This window comes from Triticum dicoccoides, chromosome 1B, assembly GCF_002162155.2.
Source record: "Triticum dicoccoides isolate Atlit2015 ecotype Zavitan chromosome 1B, WEW_v2.0, whole genome shotgun sequence".
Lineage (NCBI taxonomy): Eukaryota > Viridiplantae > Streptophyta > Magnoliopsida > Poales > Poaceae > Triticum > Triticum dicoccoides.
The window spans coordinates 619,625,167-619,644,781 of NC_041381.1; the positions used below are offsets into that span (position 1 = coordinate 619,625,167).

Here is a 19,615-nt window from a genome sequence, read left to right on the forward strand (position 1 = left end):
GCGACGACGGCGATGTGGGCGGGAGGAGAGGAGGCGTGCGAGAGGGGAGGCGAGGGGAGGGGAGGGGAACGAGAGAGAGGGAGAGGAGGCGCGCGGGAGGGGGAGGGGAGCCGGCTAGGGTTTGCCTCCACGGGAGCCGGCCCTTTTATACCCCGGGCGAGTGAAATGACGAAAATGCCCCCGGCGGGGCAGGCTATTTACGGGCGGTGGCACGGTCGAGGTGAGACTGTTCATTGCAACAGTAACTAATTTTTATCCGACGGACGAGGTCATTCCAGGGCTCGATCCGACGGCTCAGATCGCATCAAGCACTTCGATCCAACGGCCAGGAAGCCCAAATCGCTGAGGAGCCGGGAGGATCGTCCGAATCCTTATTTCTCGATGATACAACGGGTCACAGTCCAATGACAATTTTTCAGACTTCGTCGTAGATTATTGTCAACTCAGTTGAGCATCTAATGAAACAAATATATTCATCATAGATGTGCTCACATCTATGATGAATTTTCTCGACCATCGGGTCATTTCGTCATGGATATCACTATTTGTTTTTGTGATATGCATATGAGAACAAGCACCGGGAATGGCATGGGATAACCATAACCATTGGCGTTCTGACCTGTTACTCTTAAATGGCATGGGATAACCATAACCATTGGCGTTCTGACCTGTTACTCTTAAATGGCATGGGATAACCATAACCATTGGCGTTCTGACCTGTTACTCTTAAATGGCATGGGATAACCATAACCATAACCATTGGAGTAGAAGCCAACAAAAAGGGAACATGATGCATGATGTCCACGTGAAATGTGTGATATCATCAAATCTAAATTTATTGCGAGATGCTCCTGGCATGTATTCCCACTAAAAGTAGTGTGAATAGATGACAAATGAAATGTAAGTAATGGAACCTACCATTTAACTAGTAGCTTAACATAATGATACTGGTGCACACATAAAATCTAAATTATCTAATGATTCTTATCCAACTACTCGCTCCGTTCCAAAATAGATGACCCAACTTTGTACTAAGTTTAGTACAAAGTTGGATCATCTATTTTGGAATAGAGGGAGTACCTAGTAAGGGGTTCGTTTATTCACTCAGGGTTTTTTTGCTTTCATTTTTTAATTTTATTTATATTTTCAAAATATTCTAAATACATATATTTCAGAGAAATTTAAGCATTCGTCGTGCATTAAAAAATGCTCACGTAATGTAAAAAAATATTCATGCAAATTTAAAAAAATGTTAGTACCAACCAAATTCATGACATTAGGAAATGTTCCCCTGTTTCAAAAAAATATGTTTGTGACTTTAAAATAAATGTTTAAACGACCATTCAAAAAAAGTTAATAACATTTTACAAAAAATGTTCACGTGTTGTAAAAATATGTTCACGACATTTTTGTAAAAAATGTCAATAGAATGTGAAAAATGATGTTTACATCATTTACAAATAAAAAAAATGTCTGTAACATGTTAAAGTTTCAAATGTTTCAAAAAATATGTTTGTGATATTTTTAAGAATATATCAATACAATTTAAAAAATGTTCACATTTAAAAAATGTTTGGTACCATTCATAAAATGTTCAACATGTATTCGAAATTGTTTAACATGTACTCAAAAAAATATTCAAACACAAGTATTTGAAAAACAATTATACAATGTAAAAAATATTCAAATAAAATATGTGTACCATTCAAAAAACTTCACCGTGTATTTGAATAATGTTTAACATGTATAATGTTTTTCAAAAAACAACTATTTGGAAAATAAACACATGATATATTTTTAAAATGTTCAACTTGCATCAAAATATATTCCATGTATATACAAATAGTGTACAGCATGTATTGAAAAAATTAGACATGTATTCAAAAAGAAAAAGAAAAATAATATGGTAAAAAGGAAAAAGAAAAGAAAGAACAGAAGAACATAGGCAGAAAAAAATAAAAGGAGGAAAGTATACTTTCCAACTGAAATGTCCTCTTACGCATCAAATCGCGGATAAATCACCCCAGAGTTCTTCTTACTGGATAAATCGGACCCTGAGTGGTTTTGCTCCGAAAAGCATACCGCATGGAAGGTTCTAAAACCGGTCGATACTGGTTTGTAGAACCTTCCCAAAACCGGTTTAATGGCCGACCCACTAAGATGTGAGCAACCCCAGAGGCCGAGGCCAGGGCAAGCGAGATATTGGTTGGTGATTTGGGTCCATCTATATCTCAGTCGACAGAGATTTTCTTTAAGCAGAATAGTGCAGGCAGTTACATTTTTGTGTAAATAAAATTACACTTTTCTAAATCAAATGAGGCGTACAGAAATCAGACGATTGAGACCTACTAACAGGACATATATCCTTGTCCAAGAAATGATTTTATTCCAAGGTTTGTTTGTTCAGACCAGAGTATGTATATAACGAACTCCTTCATATCAGCAGTTACTCACTCGGTGACTGTGAACGGTGAGCTGAGTTTCAGAAGGCAATTGTATACCAAATTTCACATACTTTACCCATCCAATCATCCAACAAAAAAGGCAATAATGTTATGACCGAAAATTATGCTATAAGTTTCAGAAAATGGTGGCTTTCCTAATCTCTAATTCTTTGTTGACCCATCCAACGAAACTGACATTGTTATAACAGAAGAAAAGTACCTGTTTTTTATTCAGAGGTCAACATGGTGGAAACTTGATGCCACATGTTTCCATTTTTCTTCCGTTCTTTCCAACACATGCCCAATCTGACGGTGATTGTGTCCGCCCACTGTGCTCTTCTTTCAACCGGTGTTTTCATCTTGTTAGCCTGAACTCCCCAGACCGTCGTTGGCCATGCTGTCATCTACAAGAAAACTGTTACCAGCATCATGCTTGGAAATGCCAGGAGCAAGCAACTGCAGGGTACCATCTGCATCCGCGGATCCTCGCCAATGTCGAGGGTACTTGTCCTGCCTCTGAGCTGCACAGCAATTTCATGCAAATGATTCGGACCTCTCAAGTAACTGGAAACAGTCCCAAACGATATTAGTACTAGCAAGATATATCAACTTTGTCCAAAAATTGAAAATATAGTCTGCAGAAATATCAATAAGTAGGTAACCCCACATGGACTTTATTCAAGGGTTTGCTTCCTGAGATGAAGAGTATACAAGACTCTGAGTGATTACAAACAAAGCTACTAGTAATTAGGGAACCCTACAGAATGAGCTACTGGGTTCCGGTGTACTCCATCTAAGATCGATCGGTCTAGAACCAGATCAACTTAAACCAAGCACCAACATTCAGAACAACATGCAAGGAAGCCTGATACATACCAATCTGGTAAGCCATACATAACTAATCGAGTATACAAGAGGAGAACTATGGTGTGGTGTTCTTGTGCCGCACAAACTCACAAGCATAGACGTAGTTGTAGTATGGTGGTATGGGAGACCTCCAGCCCAAGATCTCAAATTTTCCCAGCGGCACGGTGCTCCATGTCCCCAATAGAACATCCCCGAGTATTATCCTCGGAACTTCGCCCTGAGCAGCATGCCCTTTTTGGTAAATATCATGTAGCACAAAGAGCTTAAGATCCTCAGACACTTGTCGTGTTTGAGCAAGGCTCCAAACGTACCGAGGCTTATCCTCGTCAAGATATTCACCAGCCAACAATGCATTCTTCTCCAGATACTTCCTATTGTTTCTGAGAACCCTGCACCAGAACTGGACGCTGAGATTTTCTCTCAGTAAGGCAGCGACAATATATACGAAGATGAAAGATCCTCGCATCCCGAGGGCTGCCTCCATAGCTATGGAAGTTAACTTTGGGTGCTCCTCCGGGTCCGTGCTTCCAAACACGAGCATCTTGAAGAAATACCAGTAAGCTTCTTGAGACAAACAACTTAGCTTGATGGCTTCCGTTGTTCCAAACCTGACCATCTTCTCTGATCGGCTAGTCACTATGATTTTACTCCCACTTGTCATGCATCTTTCAGCAAAGTGCAGCAGCCTCTTCATTACCTGATGCAATATTTTGATGCTTGATCACACAATGATCTCTAAAAGTCATCATTGTTTCATCTTTAAGGCCGTTTCCGCTGTAGAGTAAGATCGAGGAGAAGTGACTGCGCACACGCTCATCATTGCAAACATATTCCACAAGAGTGCTCTTCCCAATAAGTCTAGGACCAATGATTGGAAGGACACCCAAACTCCCAACCCCTAGAGGATCAGCTTGTAACAAGAAGCTGATGGCTTGTTCCCTCTCCATTTGGCGGCCGAACATACACTTGTCCACAAATAAATATGCACCGTAAGGTTGGCGGTACATGCGAGGGTAGCTCATCAGAAATAAAACAAACTCCTTCATATCAGCAACCATGCTTTCGAGGACAAGAACAACATGTTTCAACTCCTTACTGACGTCTCTACCAAATTCTATGCTCCCAATTTGAGTGTCGCTAGAAAGGCGGCGAAAGCGCTTAGCCGGATTAAATTTGGATTGAACGAACGAGCAGAGACTCACCTCCTCATCGCCGGTCTTCTTCTCTCTGCACCTGAAGGCGTAAAGAAGGTAGTACCCTCTGAACATTTGCTCTCTCATCGTGCTAGCCTGATGTATCATCCCTCGGTTTGTGACATGCCGCCCCTCGGCCTCCTCGACAACAGCACTTATCCTCAGAAGCAGCTGGCGCAGCCTCTGCAGATCCTCCTCAGAGGTTATCTTCCCGCGGCGCTTCTCAGCCACAAAGGATATAACTCTGCTGACAAGATCACCAAGAACCGCAGAAATGATTGCCTCCATTGTGAAGCGCAAACAGACAGGAAGCCCTCCCAGACTCTTACCAGATAGATGGTGCTCTGAGGCTGAGCTAGAAAGACTTAAGAATCTGCTTACTCGATGACTTTGAATGGTCAGCTGAAAGCTTCAGAAAGCACTTGTGCTACAAATTTCCTACTTCCTAGTCTTCATTGACCCATCCAATGAAGGCGACATTGTTTTGACAGAAGAAAAGTATTTGCTTCTGAAACGGATGTCGAAATGGTGGAAGCTTGATGCTGCACGTCTCTTCTGCTGGTAACAAAAGTCAAATCACACTCTTCTGTTCTTACTTCTTTCCAACACCAGCAGAATCTGGCATCGGTTGTTTTCACTCACTGTGTTTGTTTACTGTCGTTTCTTCTTGTCAGCCAAAACTCCTTGCATGGAGATACTGATCTTTGTAGCAGCACACGCAGGTTGTCTGAAATCTGAACTCCCCACACTGCACGGGTGTTGTTTTCTTCTAAGTTCTGACACTGTTAACAAGCATCATGGTCGAGAAGTGCTGCGAACAGGCAACTGTGGTTCAGCTTGCGGAGTTAGGCAGTTGCTGACTCCTGACTTTAAAGGTCAGTTGAAAGCTTCAGAAAGCAACTGTGCAAAAAATTCAGAGAGTAGGCGTTTGATCCAGCGAACGATACTGTTACGACGGAAGGAAAGTTACTGTTTCTGATTGAAAGGTCATCATGGTGGAAACTTGAAGCCCCGTTTTCCCCCTGTTAGGGGTCAACAGTGAGATCGCATTTTCTTCTGTTCTTTCCAACACCTGACCCTTCCATCAGGCAGAGCTGTTGTTCTTTCAGCTGTTTTTTCATCTTGATAGCCCGAACTCTCGTGTGGATTTTCACTTGTGGTACTGATCTTTGTAGCAGCCATGCAGGTCGCCTGAACTCCCCAGACTGTCGTGAGTGCTGTTTCAACTCTTTGCTGCTTTCTCTAGCAATTACCATGCTCTCAGTCTGAGTGCCACTAGAAAGGTGGCTAAAATGCTTAGCTGGATTAAATTTGCGTTGAACGAACAAGGAGCGACTCACCTCCTCATTGTCAGTCTTCTTCTCTCTGCACTTGAAGATGTCGAGAAGGTAGTACCCTCTGAACATTTGCTTTTTCATCATTCAAACCTGACAGATCATCCCTCGGTTAGTGACACGCTGCCCCTCAGCCTCCTCAATGACGGCACGTAACCTCACAGCAATTCTCGACCACGAAGCATATAGCTCTGCCGACAATATCACCAACTGCAAAAAATTAGTGCCGCCATTATAAACTGAAAGCAAACAGGAACCCCTCCTAGACTCACCAGAACTTGAAGGAGTTAGGAAGTTGCTGACTCCATGACTTTGAACGGTCAGCTGAAGCTACATAACTTCCAGAAAGCTAGTCTTTATCGACCGATTCAACAAAGGCGACGTTGTTGTGACAGAAGAAGAAAAGTACCAGTTTTTGATTTAGAGGTCAACATGGTGGAAACTTGAACTGCATGTTTGCACCATTGGAATCAATAGCCAGATCACAATTTTTTTCCTAAGTTCTTTCCAACAACTGCACAATCAAGCAATGGTTGTCTTGGCTCACCGTGTTCTTTCAACTGTTCTTTCATCCTGCACAATCTCGCGGCGGTGCAGCCGTTCGTTCGAAGTAAGGTACTAGCAAGATATATCAGCTTTGCCCAAAAAGTGAAAACAGTCTGCAGAAATATCAACTAGATTTTATTCCAAGGATTTGTTTATTGAGATCAAGAGTATACAGATGATTACAAACATAACCCTACATGACGATCTACTGCATTCTAATTGCAGTATACTCCATATAAGATCAATCAGTCTAGAACAGATCAACTAAAATCAAGCACCAATATTTAGAACAACATGCAAGGAATTCTAATACATGCCAATCTGGTAAGCCAAACATAATTGATCGAGTATACAAGAAGAGTACTACGGTGTGGTGTTCTTGTGCCGCACAAACTCACAAGCATATATGTAGTTGTAGTATGGCGGTATGAGAGACCTCCAGCACAAGACCTCAAATTTGCCCCACGGCACAGTGCCCCATCTACTGAATAGAACGTCCGCCAGTGTTATCCTCGGAACTTTGCCCTGTGCAGCAGGCCCTTTTTGATAACTATGGTGGAGCAGAAAGAGCTTACGATCCCCAGAAACTCGCCATGTTTCAGCAATGGTCATAACGTACCGAGGCTTATCCTCGTAAAAATATTCACCAGCCAACAATAAATTCTTCTGCATGTACTTCCTAAAGCTTCTGAGAACCCTGCACCAGAACCAGGCACTGAGATTTTCTCTCAGTAAGGCAGCAATAACATATGCACAGATGAAAGATCTGCACATCCTGAGGGCTAGCTCCATGGCTATGGATGTTAACCTTGGGTGCTCCTCCGGGTCCGTGCTTCCAAACACGAGCATCTTGAAGAAATACCAGTAAGCTTCTTTAGACAAACAACTTAGCTTGATGGCTTCCGTTGTTCCAAACCTGACCATCTTTTCTGATCGGCTAGTCACTATGATTTTGCTCCCACGTGTCATACATCTTTCAGCAGACTGCAGCAGCCGCTTCCATGCCGCTTTGTCCACGTCCCCTAAGAGTTCAATGACAACCAACGACCTTTCTTTATCCAAGGTAATATTTTGATGCTTAGTGACACAATTATCTCTAAAAGCAATTGCAGTTTCATCTTTAAGGTCATTTCTGCTGTAGAGCAAGATCAAGGAGAAGTGATTGCGCACACGCTCATCATCGCAAACATGTTCCACAAGAGTGCTCTTGCCAATAAGTCCAGGACCAACGATCGGAAGGACGCCCAAATTCTCACCCCCTAGAGGCTCAGCTTGTAGCAAGAAGCTGATGGCGTGTTCCCTCTCGATTTGACGGCCGAACATATATTTGTCCAAAAATAAATATGCGCCATAAGGTTGGCGGTGCATGCGAGGGTAGCTCATCAGAAATATAGCAAACTCCCTCATATCAGCAACCATGCTTTCTAGGACAAGAACAACATGTTTCAACTCCTTGTTGCTTTCTCTACCAATTACCATGCTCTCAGTCTGAGTGTTGCTAGAAAGGCGGCGAAAACGTTTAGCTGGATTAAATTTGGATTGAATGAACGAGAAAAGACTCACCTCCTCATCATTGGCTTTCTTCTCTCTGCACTTGAAGGTGTCGAGAAGGTAGTATCCTCTGAACATTTGCTTTGTTATCATGCTAACCTGACAGATCATCCCTCGGTTCGTGACATGCCGCCCCTCAGCCTCCTCGACGATGGCACGTAACCTCAGAAGAAGCTGTTGCAGCATCTGCAGATCCTCTTCCGCTGTTCTCTGCTCACGGCACTTATCAACCACGAATGATATGGCTCTGCCTGCAAGATCACCAAGAACTGCAGAAATGAGCGCCTCCATTGCAACCTGCAAGCAAACAGGGTTCCCTCCCAGCCTCTCACCAGATAGATGGTGCACTGAACTTGGAGTTAGGCAGCTGCAGACTCGGTGACTTTGACCGGTCAGCTGAAAGCTTCAGAAAGCAATTGTGCTGCAAGTTCCAGAAAACAGGTGTTCTCATAGTATACATTGTGACCCATTCAACAAAGGCGACATATTGTTGTGACAGAAGAAAAGTACCTATTTTTTATTTAGAAGTCAACATGATGGAAGCTTGACGCTACATGGTGATTTAGAGGTCACAACTTTGTTCCATGCTTTCAAACACCTACAGAATCAAGTAGTGGTTGTTTCTGCAGTCTCTGAGCAGTGCGGCCATTTGCTTAAAAGAAATGACCTTTTCAACTTCTCAAGTCACTGGAAACAAGGTATTAGCAAGATATATCAGCTTTGTCTGAAAAGAAAAACAGAGTCAGCAAAAATATCAACTGGATTTTATTCCAAGGCTTTGATTTTTAGATGAGGACACAATTGATTACAAGCATAATCAGTAATTAGTGAGCCCTACATGATGAGCTACTGGGTACCAAGTACAATATATTCCAACATAAGATCAACTCAAGAACCATACCAACTCAAATCAAGCACCAATACTGGACCAGAAGTCTTAGCACATGCCAATCTGGTAAGCCATTTTCTGTAAAGAAAAATACATTTTTCTATATAAAATGGGACTTAAAGAAATCTCAGATGATTGATACCTTCTAGCAGGACATAATATGTCCAAGAAATGAAACACAGAGAGATCAACTGGATTTTATTGCAAGGCTTGTTTGTTCAGACAAGAGTATATATATACACCAAGTGATTGCAACTAAACGATGAGCTACTGGCTGGGTACCAACCACAACATACTCCAATATATGATCGGTCAATCAAGAACTCAAAACATGCATGCACCACCTCTATGGCTCCATTTCAATCGGGTTGTTCTTGTTCTTGTGCCGCACAAACTTGCACTCGCACACATACATGTACCTGTAGTACGGTGGTGCGAGGGACCTCCAGAACAGCACCTCAGACCTGCCCCGCGGCTCGGCGGCGCTCCCAGATAGGAGGTCGACCGCCCTCACCTGTAGTGAGACTGTCTCCAGTGTAGAACAAGATCGACGAGAAGTGGCTGCGCACCCGCTCATCGTCGCAAACATGCTCCACGAGAGTGCTTTTCCCAATAAGTGCAGAACCAACAATTGGAAGGACACCAGGATCTCCATTCCCTAGAATCTGCTGATCCGCTTGTAACAAGAAGCTGATGGCCTGTTCCATCTCCATCTGGGGGCCGAACATAGACTTGTCCAAGAATAGGTACACACTACGAGGCTGGCGGTGCATTCGAGGGTAGCTCATCAGAAATATAGCAAACTCTTTCATGTCAGCAACCATGGTTTCTAAGCCTAGAACAGCCTTTTTCAACTCCTTGCTGCTGCTTTCTCTGCATACTATTGTCATGCTCTCAAACTGGGTGTTGCTAGAAAGGTGACGAAAGCGCTTAGCTGGATTGAATGCGGATCGAGCGAACGATCGGCGACTCGCCTCCTCTTCCCCGGTTTTCTTCTCGCTGCACCTGAAGGCGTCGAGAAGGTAGTATGCTGGGATCATCTGCTCTCTCATCGCGCTAAGCGGTGGATCATCCCTCGTTTGTGACATGACGCCCCTCGGCCTCCTCAACGACAGCAGATATCCTCAGAAGCAGCTGGCGCAGCCTCTGAAGATCATCCTCAGCGGTTGTCTGCTCGCAGCACTTCTCGACCACGACGGATATAGCTCTGCTGGCAATATCGCCAAGAACTGCAGAGATGAGCGCCTCCATTGTGAAGTGCAAGCAAACCGGAACCCCTCCCAGCCTCTCACCAGATAGATGGTGCTCTGGGGTTGAAGGAGTTAGGCAGTTTCTCACTCAGGTGCTCTGAGCTTGGAAGGACTTAAATCCCCTACAAGTCAAAATCCTCCTCAATCCCCTCCAATCATCTTCAATCCCCTTGTGGAGGGGATTAACCAGACAAGCACTAAGCAGTTGCAGATTTGGTGACTTTGAACGATCAGCTCAAAGTTTCAGAAAGCAGTTGTTCTGTAATTTCCACAAATTAGGTGTTCTAGTCTTCATTGAACCATCCAATAGGCGTTCTGTCTTCGTTGACCCATCCAATAGGTGTTCTAATCTTCACTGAATCACTCATCTGCTCTGAACATCTGTTCTCTCATCGCGTTAACCCGATGGATCATCCCTCGGTTTGCCAAACCCCACCCCACGGCCTTCTCAATAACAGCAGATGTCCTCAGAAGCAGCTGGCGCAGGTCTGTATTTTTTTTTCAATTGTTTGGATTTCTTACCACATGCTCTGTGAATGTCTGCACATTGGCAGTTGTCTGCTCGCGGTAATTCTTGACCAAGGCAGTATGGCTCTGCTGACAATATCACAAAGAACTGCAGAAATTACTGCCTCCATTGTAAAGTGTAAACAAACAGGAACCATCCCAACCTTTCGCAGGTTTGCTCTGAGCTTGAAGGAGTTATACAGTTGCTGAGTTGCTCTCAGAAGACAATTGTGCTACAATTTTCAAAAAAAAAATTACGCTCTCTGTTCACAAATATAAGATGGTTTGGATATTTCAATGTGGACTACATACGGACTGAAATTAATGAACAAACACACTAAAATGTGTATATAATCCGATTCAGAAAAAAGTTAAAAACATCCTATATTTATGAACGGAAGGAGTAGGTGTTATCCTAGTCTTTGTTGACCCATCCACCAAAGGGCAATGATGTTATGACTGAAGCGTGTGCTACAAGTTTAAGAAAATGGTGTTTCTCCCAATCTTTATTGACCCATCCAACGAAAGCGACATTGTTGTGACAGAAGAGAAGTACCTGTTTTTGATTCAGAGGTTAACATGGTGGAAACTTGATGCTCCATGTTTCTTCCGTCCTTTCCAACACCAGCACAATCTGGCATTAGTTGTGCTCGCCAACTGTGTTCTTTCAACTGTCACTTCACCTTGTTAACCTGAACTCCCCAGACAGTCGTGATTCATGTTATCTTCTACAAGAAACTGTTACCAGCCTCATGCTGAGAAATGCCAGAAGCAGGAAAACTGCAGGCTGCAACAGCTGCTTCTGGGGATCCTCGACAAATGTCGTCCTGCTCAAGTGCTCATTGTCTCTCTCTGAGCAGTGCGGCTGTTTCGTGTAAACGATACAGGCCTCTCAAGTCACTGGAAGCAATGCTAGATATTTGTACTAACAAGATATATCAGCTTTGTCCGAAAAGTGAAAACAGAGTCTGCAGAAGTATCAACTAAATTTTATTCAGAGGCTTTGTTTATTGAGATGAGGAGTATACAAGTGGCTACAAACACAATCAGTAATTAGGGAGCCCTACATGATGAGATACTGGGTTCCAATTACAGCATACTACATATAAGATCGATAGGTCTAGAACCAGATGAACTTAAATCAAGCACCAACATTTAGACCAGCAAGCAAGGAAGTCTAATACTACATACAATGTGGTATGCCAAACATAATTGATCGAGTAACAAGAAGACACCTATAGCCAGGTTTTCTTGTGCTGCACAAACTCACAAGCATATATGTAGTTGTAGTACGGTGGTATGAGAGACCTCCAGCACAAGACCTCAAATTTGCCCCGCGGCACAGTGCTCCATGTCCTAGAAAAAAGATCCACCAGTGTTATCCTCGGAACTTCGCCATGAGCATGAGCAGCAGGCCCATTTTGGTAACTATCATGTAGCACACAGAAATTAAGATCCTCAGAAACTCGCCGAGTTTTAGCAATGCTCCAAACATACCGAGACTTATCCTCGTCAATATAATCACCAGACAACAATGCGTTCTTCTGCATGTACTTCCTAAAGTTTCTGAGAACCCTGCGCCAGAACTGGGCACTGAGATTTTCTCTCAGTAAGGCCGCCACAAGATATGCATGGATGAAAGATCCGCACATCTCGAGGGCAAGCTCCATGGCTATGGATGTTAACATTGGGTGCTCCTCCGGGTCCGTGCTTCCAAACACAAGCATCTTAAAGAAATACCAGTAAGCTTCTTTAGACAAACAACTTAGCTTGATGGCTTCTGTTGTTCCAAGCCTGACTGTCTTGTCTGATCGGCTAGTCACTATGATTTTACTCCCACTTGTCATGCATCTTTCAGCAGAGTGCATCAGCCTCTTCCACGCTCCTTCGTCCACATCCCCTACCAGCTCAATAACAACCAATGACCTTTCATTACCTGATGCAATATTTTGATGCTTGATCACACAATGATCTCTAAAAGTCATCACCGTTTCATCTTTAAGGCTGTTTCCGCTGTAGAGCAAGATCGAGGAGAAGTGACTGCGCACACGCTCATCATTGCAAACATATTCCACAAGAGTGCTCTTCCCAATAAGTCTAGGACCAACGATTGGAAGGACACCCAAACCCCCAGCCCCTAGAGGATCAGCTTGTAGCAAGAAGCTGATGGCTTGTTCCCTCTCCATTTGGCGGCCGAACATACACTTGTCAAAAAATAAATATGCACCATAAGGTTGGCGGTACATGCGAGGGTAGCTCATCAGAAATATAACAAACTCCTTCATATCAGCAACCATTCTTTCCAGGACAAGAACAACATGTTTCAACTCCTTACTGACGTCTCTACCAAATTCCATGCTCCCAATTTGGGTGTCACTAGAAAGGCGACGAAAGCGCTTAGCCGGATTAAATTTGGATTGAACGAACGAGCAGAGACTCACCTCCTCGTCATCGGTCTTCTTCTCTCTGCATCTGAAGGCATCGAGAAGGTAGTACCCTCTGAACATTTGCTCTCTCATCGTGCTAGCCTGATGTATCATCCCCCGGTTAGTGACACACCGCCCCTCGGCCTCCTCGACAACGGCACTTATCCTCAGAAGCAGCTGGCGCAGCCTCTGCAGATACTCATCAGCGGTTGTCTGCTCATGGCGCTTCTCGACCACGAAGGATATAGCTTTGCCGACAAGATCACCAAGAAGCGCAGAAATGATTGCATCCATTGTGAAGCGCAAACGAACAGGAAGCCCTCCCAGCCTCTTACCAGATAGATGGTGCTCTGAGCTAGAAAGACTTAGGAATTTGCTGACTCAATGACTTTGAATGGTTAGCTGAAAGCTTCAGAAGGCACTTGTGCTTTAAATTTCAGAAAATAGGTGTTTTCCTACTTCCTAGTCTTCATTGACCCATCCACTGAAGGCGACATTGTTTTGACTTTTGACAGAAGAAAGGTATTGTTTTTTTGAAAGGATGTTGAAATGGTGGAAACTTGATGCTGCATGTCTCTTTTGCTGGGAACAACAGTCAAATCACACTCTCCTGTTCTTTCCAACACCAGCAGAATCTGGCATTGGTTGTTTTCACTCACTGTGTTTTTTTACTGTTGTTTCATCTTGTCAGCCAAAACTCCTTGCATGGAGATACTGATCTTTGTAGCAGCACATGCAGGTTGTCTGAAATCTGAAATCCCCACATTGCACGGGTGTTGTTTTCTTCTAAGTTCTGACACTGTTAACAAGCATCATGGTCGAGAAGTGCTACGAACAGGCAACTGCGGTTCAGCTTGCGGAGTTAGGCAGTTGCTCTCGTGACTTCAAAGGTCAGTTGAAAGCTTCAGAAAGCAACTGTGCAAAAATTCATAGAATAGGCGTTTGATCCAGCGAACGATACTGTTACGACAGAAGAAAAGTTACTGTTTCTGATTGGAAGGTCAGCATGGTGGAAAATTGAAGCCCCATTTTCCCCCTGTTGTTGTCAACAGTGAGATCACATTTTCTTCCATTCTTTCCAACACCCCTGCCCCAGTCCATCAGGCAGTGGTGTTCTTCTTTCAGCTGTTTCTTCATCTTGATAGACCGAACTCTCGTATGGATTTTCACTTGTGGTACTGATCTTTCTAGCAAGGCATGCAGGTTGCCTGAACTGAACTCCCCAGACTCGTGTGAGTGATGTCTTCTTCTACAAGACACCGTTAACCAGCATCATGGCTGAAAAGTGCCAAACTTCACAGCAGGATCTGCAGAGGTTGTACCAACTGCTTCTAGGGATCTCCGTCAAAGTTTAGGATGCCCAGGGTACTTGTCCTTCGTCACTCTCTCTGAGTGGTGCCGTCATTCGTGTAACTCAAACAGGCTTCTCAAGTGGTTGGAAACAAGCTACTCCCTCCGTTCCAAAATAGACGACCCAATTTTGCACTAACTTTAGTACAAAGTTGGGTCATCTATTTTGGAACGGAGGGAGTAGATATTAGTACTGGCAAGATATGTCAGTTTTATACAGTAAGTGAAAAGAGAGTCAGAAGAAATATCAGCCACTTAGTCAAGGGCTTGTTTATTCAGATGAAGAGTACACAAGTTATTACAAGCACAATCAGTATTTAAGGAGCCCTATGTACTGGGCACCAGTTATAATACTCAATATAGGATTGAGTCGATACTCAAGAACCAGATCAACTTTTAGACCAGCAAGCAGTCTCATCGACCAATCTGGTGAGCCTTGGTCCTTGGACAGGAAGAGAACCCACCAGTAACTCAAAGCAATGTCACCACAGTGCCAAAGAGTGCTTCTCTTATTCCTCTATGCTGTGGTACTTCTCGTACCTGACAAACTCGCAGACAGTTGTGTAGCTGTAGTACGGTGGTATGAGAGACTTCCAGGACAATACCTCAAATTTTCCCCGTGGCATAGTGCTCCAGGTGCCGGATTGAAGATCCATCAGTGTTATCCTCGGAATCCCACTGTGAGAAGCAGGCCCATTTTGGTAGTCACTACATCGCAGAAGGAACTTAATATACTCAGAACCTCGCCGCCTTTTAGCCAAGCTCCAAATATACCGAGGCTGATCTTCATCAGCAGGATATTCACCTAACAACAAGATATTCTTCTGCCTGTACTCTCTAAGGTGTCTGAGGACTGTGCACCAGAACCGAACACTAAGATTTGCTCTCAGTAAGGCAGCAACAGTATGTGCGAATATGAAAGATCCGCACATCTCTAGGGCTATCTCCATGGCTATTGATGTTAACTTTGGGTGCTCCTCCGGATCCGTGCTACCAAACACGAGCATCCTGAAGAAATACCAATAAGCTTCTTTAGACAAATAACTTAGCCTGATGGCTTCCGTTGTTCCAAGACTGGCCACCTTCTCTGATCGGCTAGTGATTATGATTTTGCTCCCAAGTGTCATCCATCTTTCAGACAGTAGCCTCTTCCATGCCCCCGTGTCAACGTCCCCAAAGAGCTCAATGACAACCAATGACTTCTCTTCATCCAAGGAAATATTTTGATGCTTGATCACACAATGATCTCTAAAAGTTGTCATCGTTTCATCTTGAAGGTTTTTTCCAATGTAGAGCAAGATCAAGGAGAAGTGATTCTGCACACGCTCATCGTTGCAAACATGGTCCACAACAGTGCTCTTCCCAACAAATGCAGAAGCAATAATGGGAAGGACACCCACATTTCCATACGGAAGCTCTGCTTGTAGCAAGAAGCTGATGGCTTGTTCCCTCTCCATTTGGCGGCCAAACATGTACTTGTCCACAAATAAATATGCGCCATAGGGTTGGCGGTACATGCGAGGGTAGCTCATCAGAAATATAGCAAACTCCTTCGTATCAACAGCCATGCTTTCTAGGCCAAGAACAACCTGTTTAAGCTCCTGACTGCTTACTCTAACAATTACTGTGCTCTCAATCTGAGTGTTGCTAGAAAGGCGGCGAAAACGCTTAGCCGGATTGAAATTGGATTGAGCAAACAAGAAGTGACTCACCTCCTCGCCATCGGTCTTCTTCTCTCTGCACCTGAAGGCATCGAGAAGGTAGTACCCTCTGAACATTTGCTCTCGCATCGTGCTAGCCTGATGTATCATCCCCCGGTTTGTGACACACCGCCCCTCGGCCTCCTCGACAACAGCACTTATCCTCAAAAGCAGCTGGCGCAGCCTCTGCAGATCCTCCTCAGCGGTTGTCTTCTCGCGGCGCTTCTCGACCACAAAGGATATAGCTCTGCCGACAAGATCACCAAGAACCGCAGAGATGATTGTCTCCATTGTGAAGCGTGAATGAACAGGAACTCCTCCCAGCACGTCACTATATAGATGGTGCTCTGAGCTCGAAAGACTTCAGAATTTGTTGACTAGATGACTTTGAACAGTCAGCCGGAAGCTTCAGAAGGCAAGTGTGGTATAAAATTCAGAAAATAGTGTTTTCCTAGTCTTCATTGACCCATCCAACGAAGGCGACATTGTTTTGACAGAAGAAAAGTATTTTTTATATTCATCAGATATCAAAATGGTGGATATATAGGTATAGCATGTGGGAGGTCAATGGTTGTGAAACCATACGTTCTACAACTACAAAGAGATGAATAAATAAATAAAATATATAGAATAAATGAGCATGAACTTCAACCAGATTCATAATGATAGAACAAGATTTTTTTTTCCTTATATTTTGGGGAAATGCTTTCATAAACTTTGTCAAGTGACACTGGCAGATTAAAGAAGTTCAGAAAAAGGATGAATTGGAACGACATTTATCAACCCATTCCAGACTTTTAAGAGAGAATTATTAGCTAATATCTCTAATACAAGTGACATTTGATTTTATGTCAAGTAAAATGATGAAATTGGGATCTGAAAACATGTCTAAAATTTAGTATGTGGCATCATCATGGTATAAATTGTTTCACACGGTATAATAGCGTCATCTAATATGCCCTTGAAGCTTGATCAATCCATGACCTATGTTCTCAGAAAAGCACGATTAATCCAGCAAATGATTGAAAATACAACCAAATCCATTGTAGATCACAAAATTATTCATTGATCAATCATCCACTATCAGTATCCGAGCATGGTCGCTCAGCTGAAGAAACAATTGGCCATACACACTTGACATTAGACTACAGTTGATGTTCATCCACAAGCGAACAATACCAAAACAAAATCACTACGTATTTGGTAGCACAACACGGTTACTGATACAGAGGATGAGTAATAGACCTTGGACAATGGCTCTCTCAGATGGTGTAGTCGGACCACTGCCGTATGAAGGAGGTGTGATCCATGGACTCTCCGGGCATGTCCTCGTCCTTGTCGGACTCGCCCTTCCTCCCTCCGATGAGCCTGGCAGGGTTCCCCACCGCCGTGCTCCGCGCCGGCACATCTATCAGCACCACGGAGCCAGCCCCAATCTTGGCCCCGGCTCCAATCATGACGTTGCCGAGGATTGTGGCGCCGGCACCTATGAGCACGCCGTCCCCAATCTTGGGGTGGCGGTCGCCGACCGCCTTGCCAGTCCCACCCAGGGTGACGTGGTGGAGGATGGAGACGTTGTCACCGACGACGGCGGTCTCCCCGATGACGACGCCGGTGGCGTGGTCGAGGAGGATGGCCTTGCCGACGACGGCGGCGGGGTGGATGTCGACGGCGAAGACGTCGGCGACGCGGGACTGGAGGGCGAGCGCGAGCGGGCGGCGGTTCTGCGCCCAGAGCACGTGCGCGACGCGGTGCGCCTGGATGGCGAGGAAGCCCTTGTAGTTGAGGAGGCAGTGGGAGAATCCGACGCAGGCGGGGTCGCGGGCGCGCGCGGCGAGGAGGTCGGCGACGACGGCGGCGCGGAGGGAGGGGTGCGCGGTGAGGGAGGCGAGGAAGAGGTCGTAGAGGAGCGTGGAGAGGAGGGTGGAGGAGCAGAGCTTGTTGGCGAGGTGGAAGGAGAGGGAGCGGGGCAGGGAGGGGTGGGAGAGCACCGTGGCGTAGAGGAAGGAGGCGAGCGCCGGCTCGGCGTCGGCGTCGCGCCGGGCCTCCGCCTTGATCTGCGTCCACACCCAGGACTCGTCGTCCTCCGACTCCGGCGGCGGGTAGGCCGGCACCACCTCGGACGGGAGCGCGGGCGTGGGGGGCGGCGGGTGGGGGTGGTGGTTGGAGTCGCCGCCGTCGGGCTCGCGCGCCGGTGGCTGCTGGCCCGCCGGCATCGCCGCCGGAGCTGCGAGGGATGGATGGATTGCTGCTGGTGGGTGGGTGTGTGGGTGAGGAGGAATTGCGGGCCGCCTGCGGATCAGATTGCGGGGGCAGAAAAGGCCGAGGCCCAACGGAGCGCACGAGACGGGCAAGTGGGGCCCCGAAAAAATAGGAACGGGTCTGGTCAGGTGGAGTAGAATAGAACCTTTGGCGACGAGGAGAAGGATTCGGAGGGCAGCCGTCGGAGACTTTTTCTGGTTCCCTTGCCTCCAGCCGCCGTGCTGTCAGGCTAATCAGCGTGATTTTTACGAAATTCGTCGGCAATGTTCTGACGAAGGATGCGATGAGAATGAAGGTACTCTGATTCTTCTTCTGCCGTGGCGGTGCTCACTGGCGTTGTCATGAAGCTAGAGAGTTTGTGTTCCTGTAGATTTGGTAGGTTCACTTTGCGGGTTTTAGGTTTGTGTCGTCGCAGATTCATTCACATGGATCCCGATGAGTCAGTGTTGGTCTTTTTTGTTTTTGCCTTTGTTGGTATAATCCGTTTCTTTGGCGTTTTGGTGAATATCTTTTGGTTTCTTCTAGAGGTCTTCCCAAGTCTAAGTGCATTCAACATTTAAGGCTTCCCATCCTTTTAGATGGACGATTCAAGAGGGTTTCTAAATACTTCCTCCGTTTCAAAATAGATGACACAACTTTGTGCTAAAGTTAGTATAAAGTTGAGTCATCTATTTCGGAACGGAGGGAGTATATATTTAGTCAAGTTTATGCAGATGTTGTCGCTTCAATATGATTCCGGCATCTTCACGGTTATTATTTCTTGTTGCAAAGATTAATACTATGAAGGAGATGTTTCTAAAAAAATCCTGGCATTGCCGCCGGAGCTGGTGGGTGAATGGGTGGGTGGGTGAGAGTTGTGGGCCGCCTGCAGCTCAGATTGCAGGGCAGAAAAGGCCAAGGCCCAAAGGAGAGCATGAGACAAAGTGGAGCCCCGATAGGGGAGCTACTATGCGCCGCTCCTTGCGGCAAACAGTCGGCCGCCCGCACAGGAGTGCTCCGACTGGGCCGGCCCATGTATAGCGCAAAAAAATCTCCAAAAAGAAGTATAAGTGCAGCGGCTAGGGATCGAACTCACGCCAGACAGTTGATTACGCCAGAAGCTAGACACCACACCAACTGGGAGTTCGTGGTAATTTTCTGCGCGCATCACTTTTAATATACTGTGACAGTATAACGTACAGATTTGCAGGATCGTATTTGCTGTAGCGTACAGATTTTTCAATTGTTGCACACATTTTAGAAAACACGAACAATTTTTGGAAAATTTCAGATTTGTAAATAGTTTTTGAATTACAT

At 45.1% G+C, this 19,615-nt stretch overlaps 1 protein-coding gene and 2 pseudogenes across 1 annotated transcript; all 3 read right to left on the minus strand.

Annotated features, from left to right (window-relative positions):
• Positions 1 to 3,095: 3,095 nt before the first annotated feature.
• LOC119349165 lies at positions 3,096 to 5,181 on the minus strand (annotated as a pseudogene).
• A 1,422-nt stretch (positions 5,182 to 6,603) lies between these two features.
• Positions 6,604 to 16,947, minus strand: LOC119350718 (annotated as a pseudogene).
• Positions 16,948 to 17,105: 158 nt separating this feature from the next.
• LOC119349166 (probable serine acetyltransferase 5) lies at positions 17,106 to 18,333 on the minus strand. Its single transcript, XM_037617195.1, has one exon. It carries the CDS (start codon positions 18,271 to 18,273, stop codon positions 17,320 to 17,322), a length of 954 nt encoding a protein of 317 aa, XP_037473092.1. The 5' UTR covers positions 18,274 to 18,333; the 3' UTR covers positions 17,106 to 17,319.
• Between the last annotated feature and the right edge of the window lie 1,282 nt (positions 18,334 to 19,615).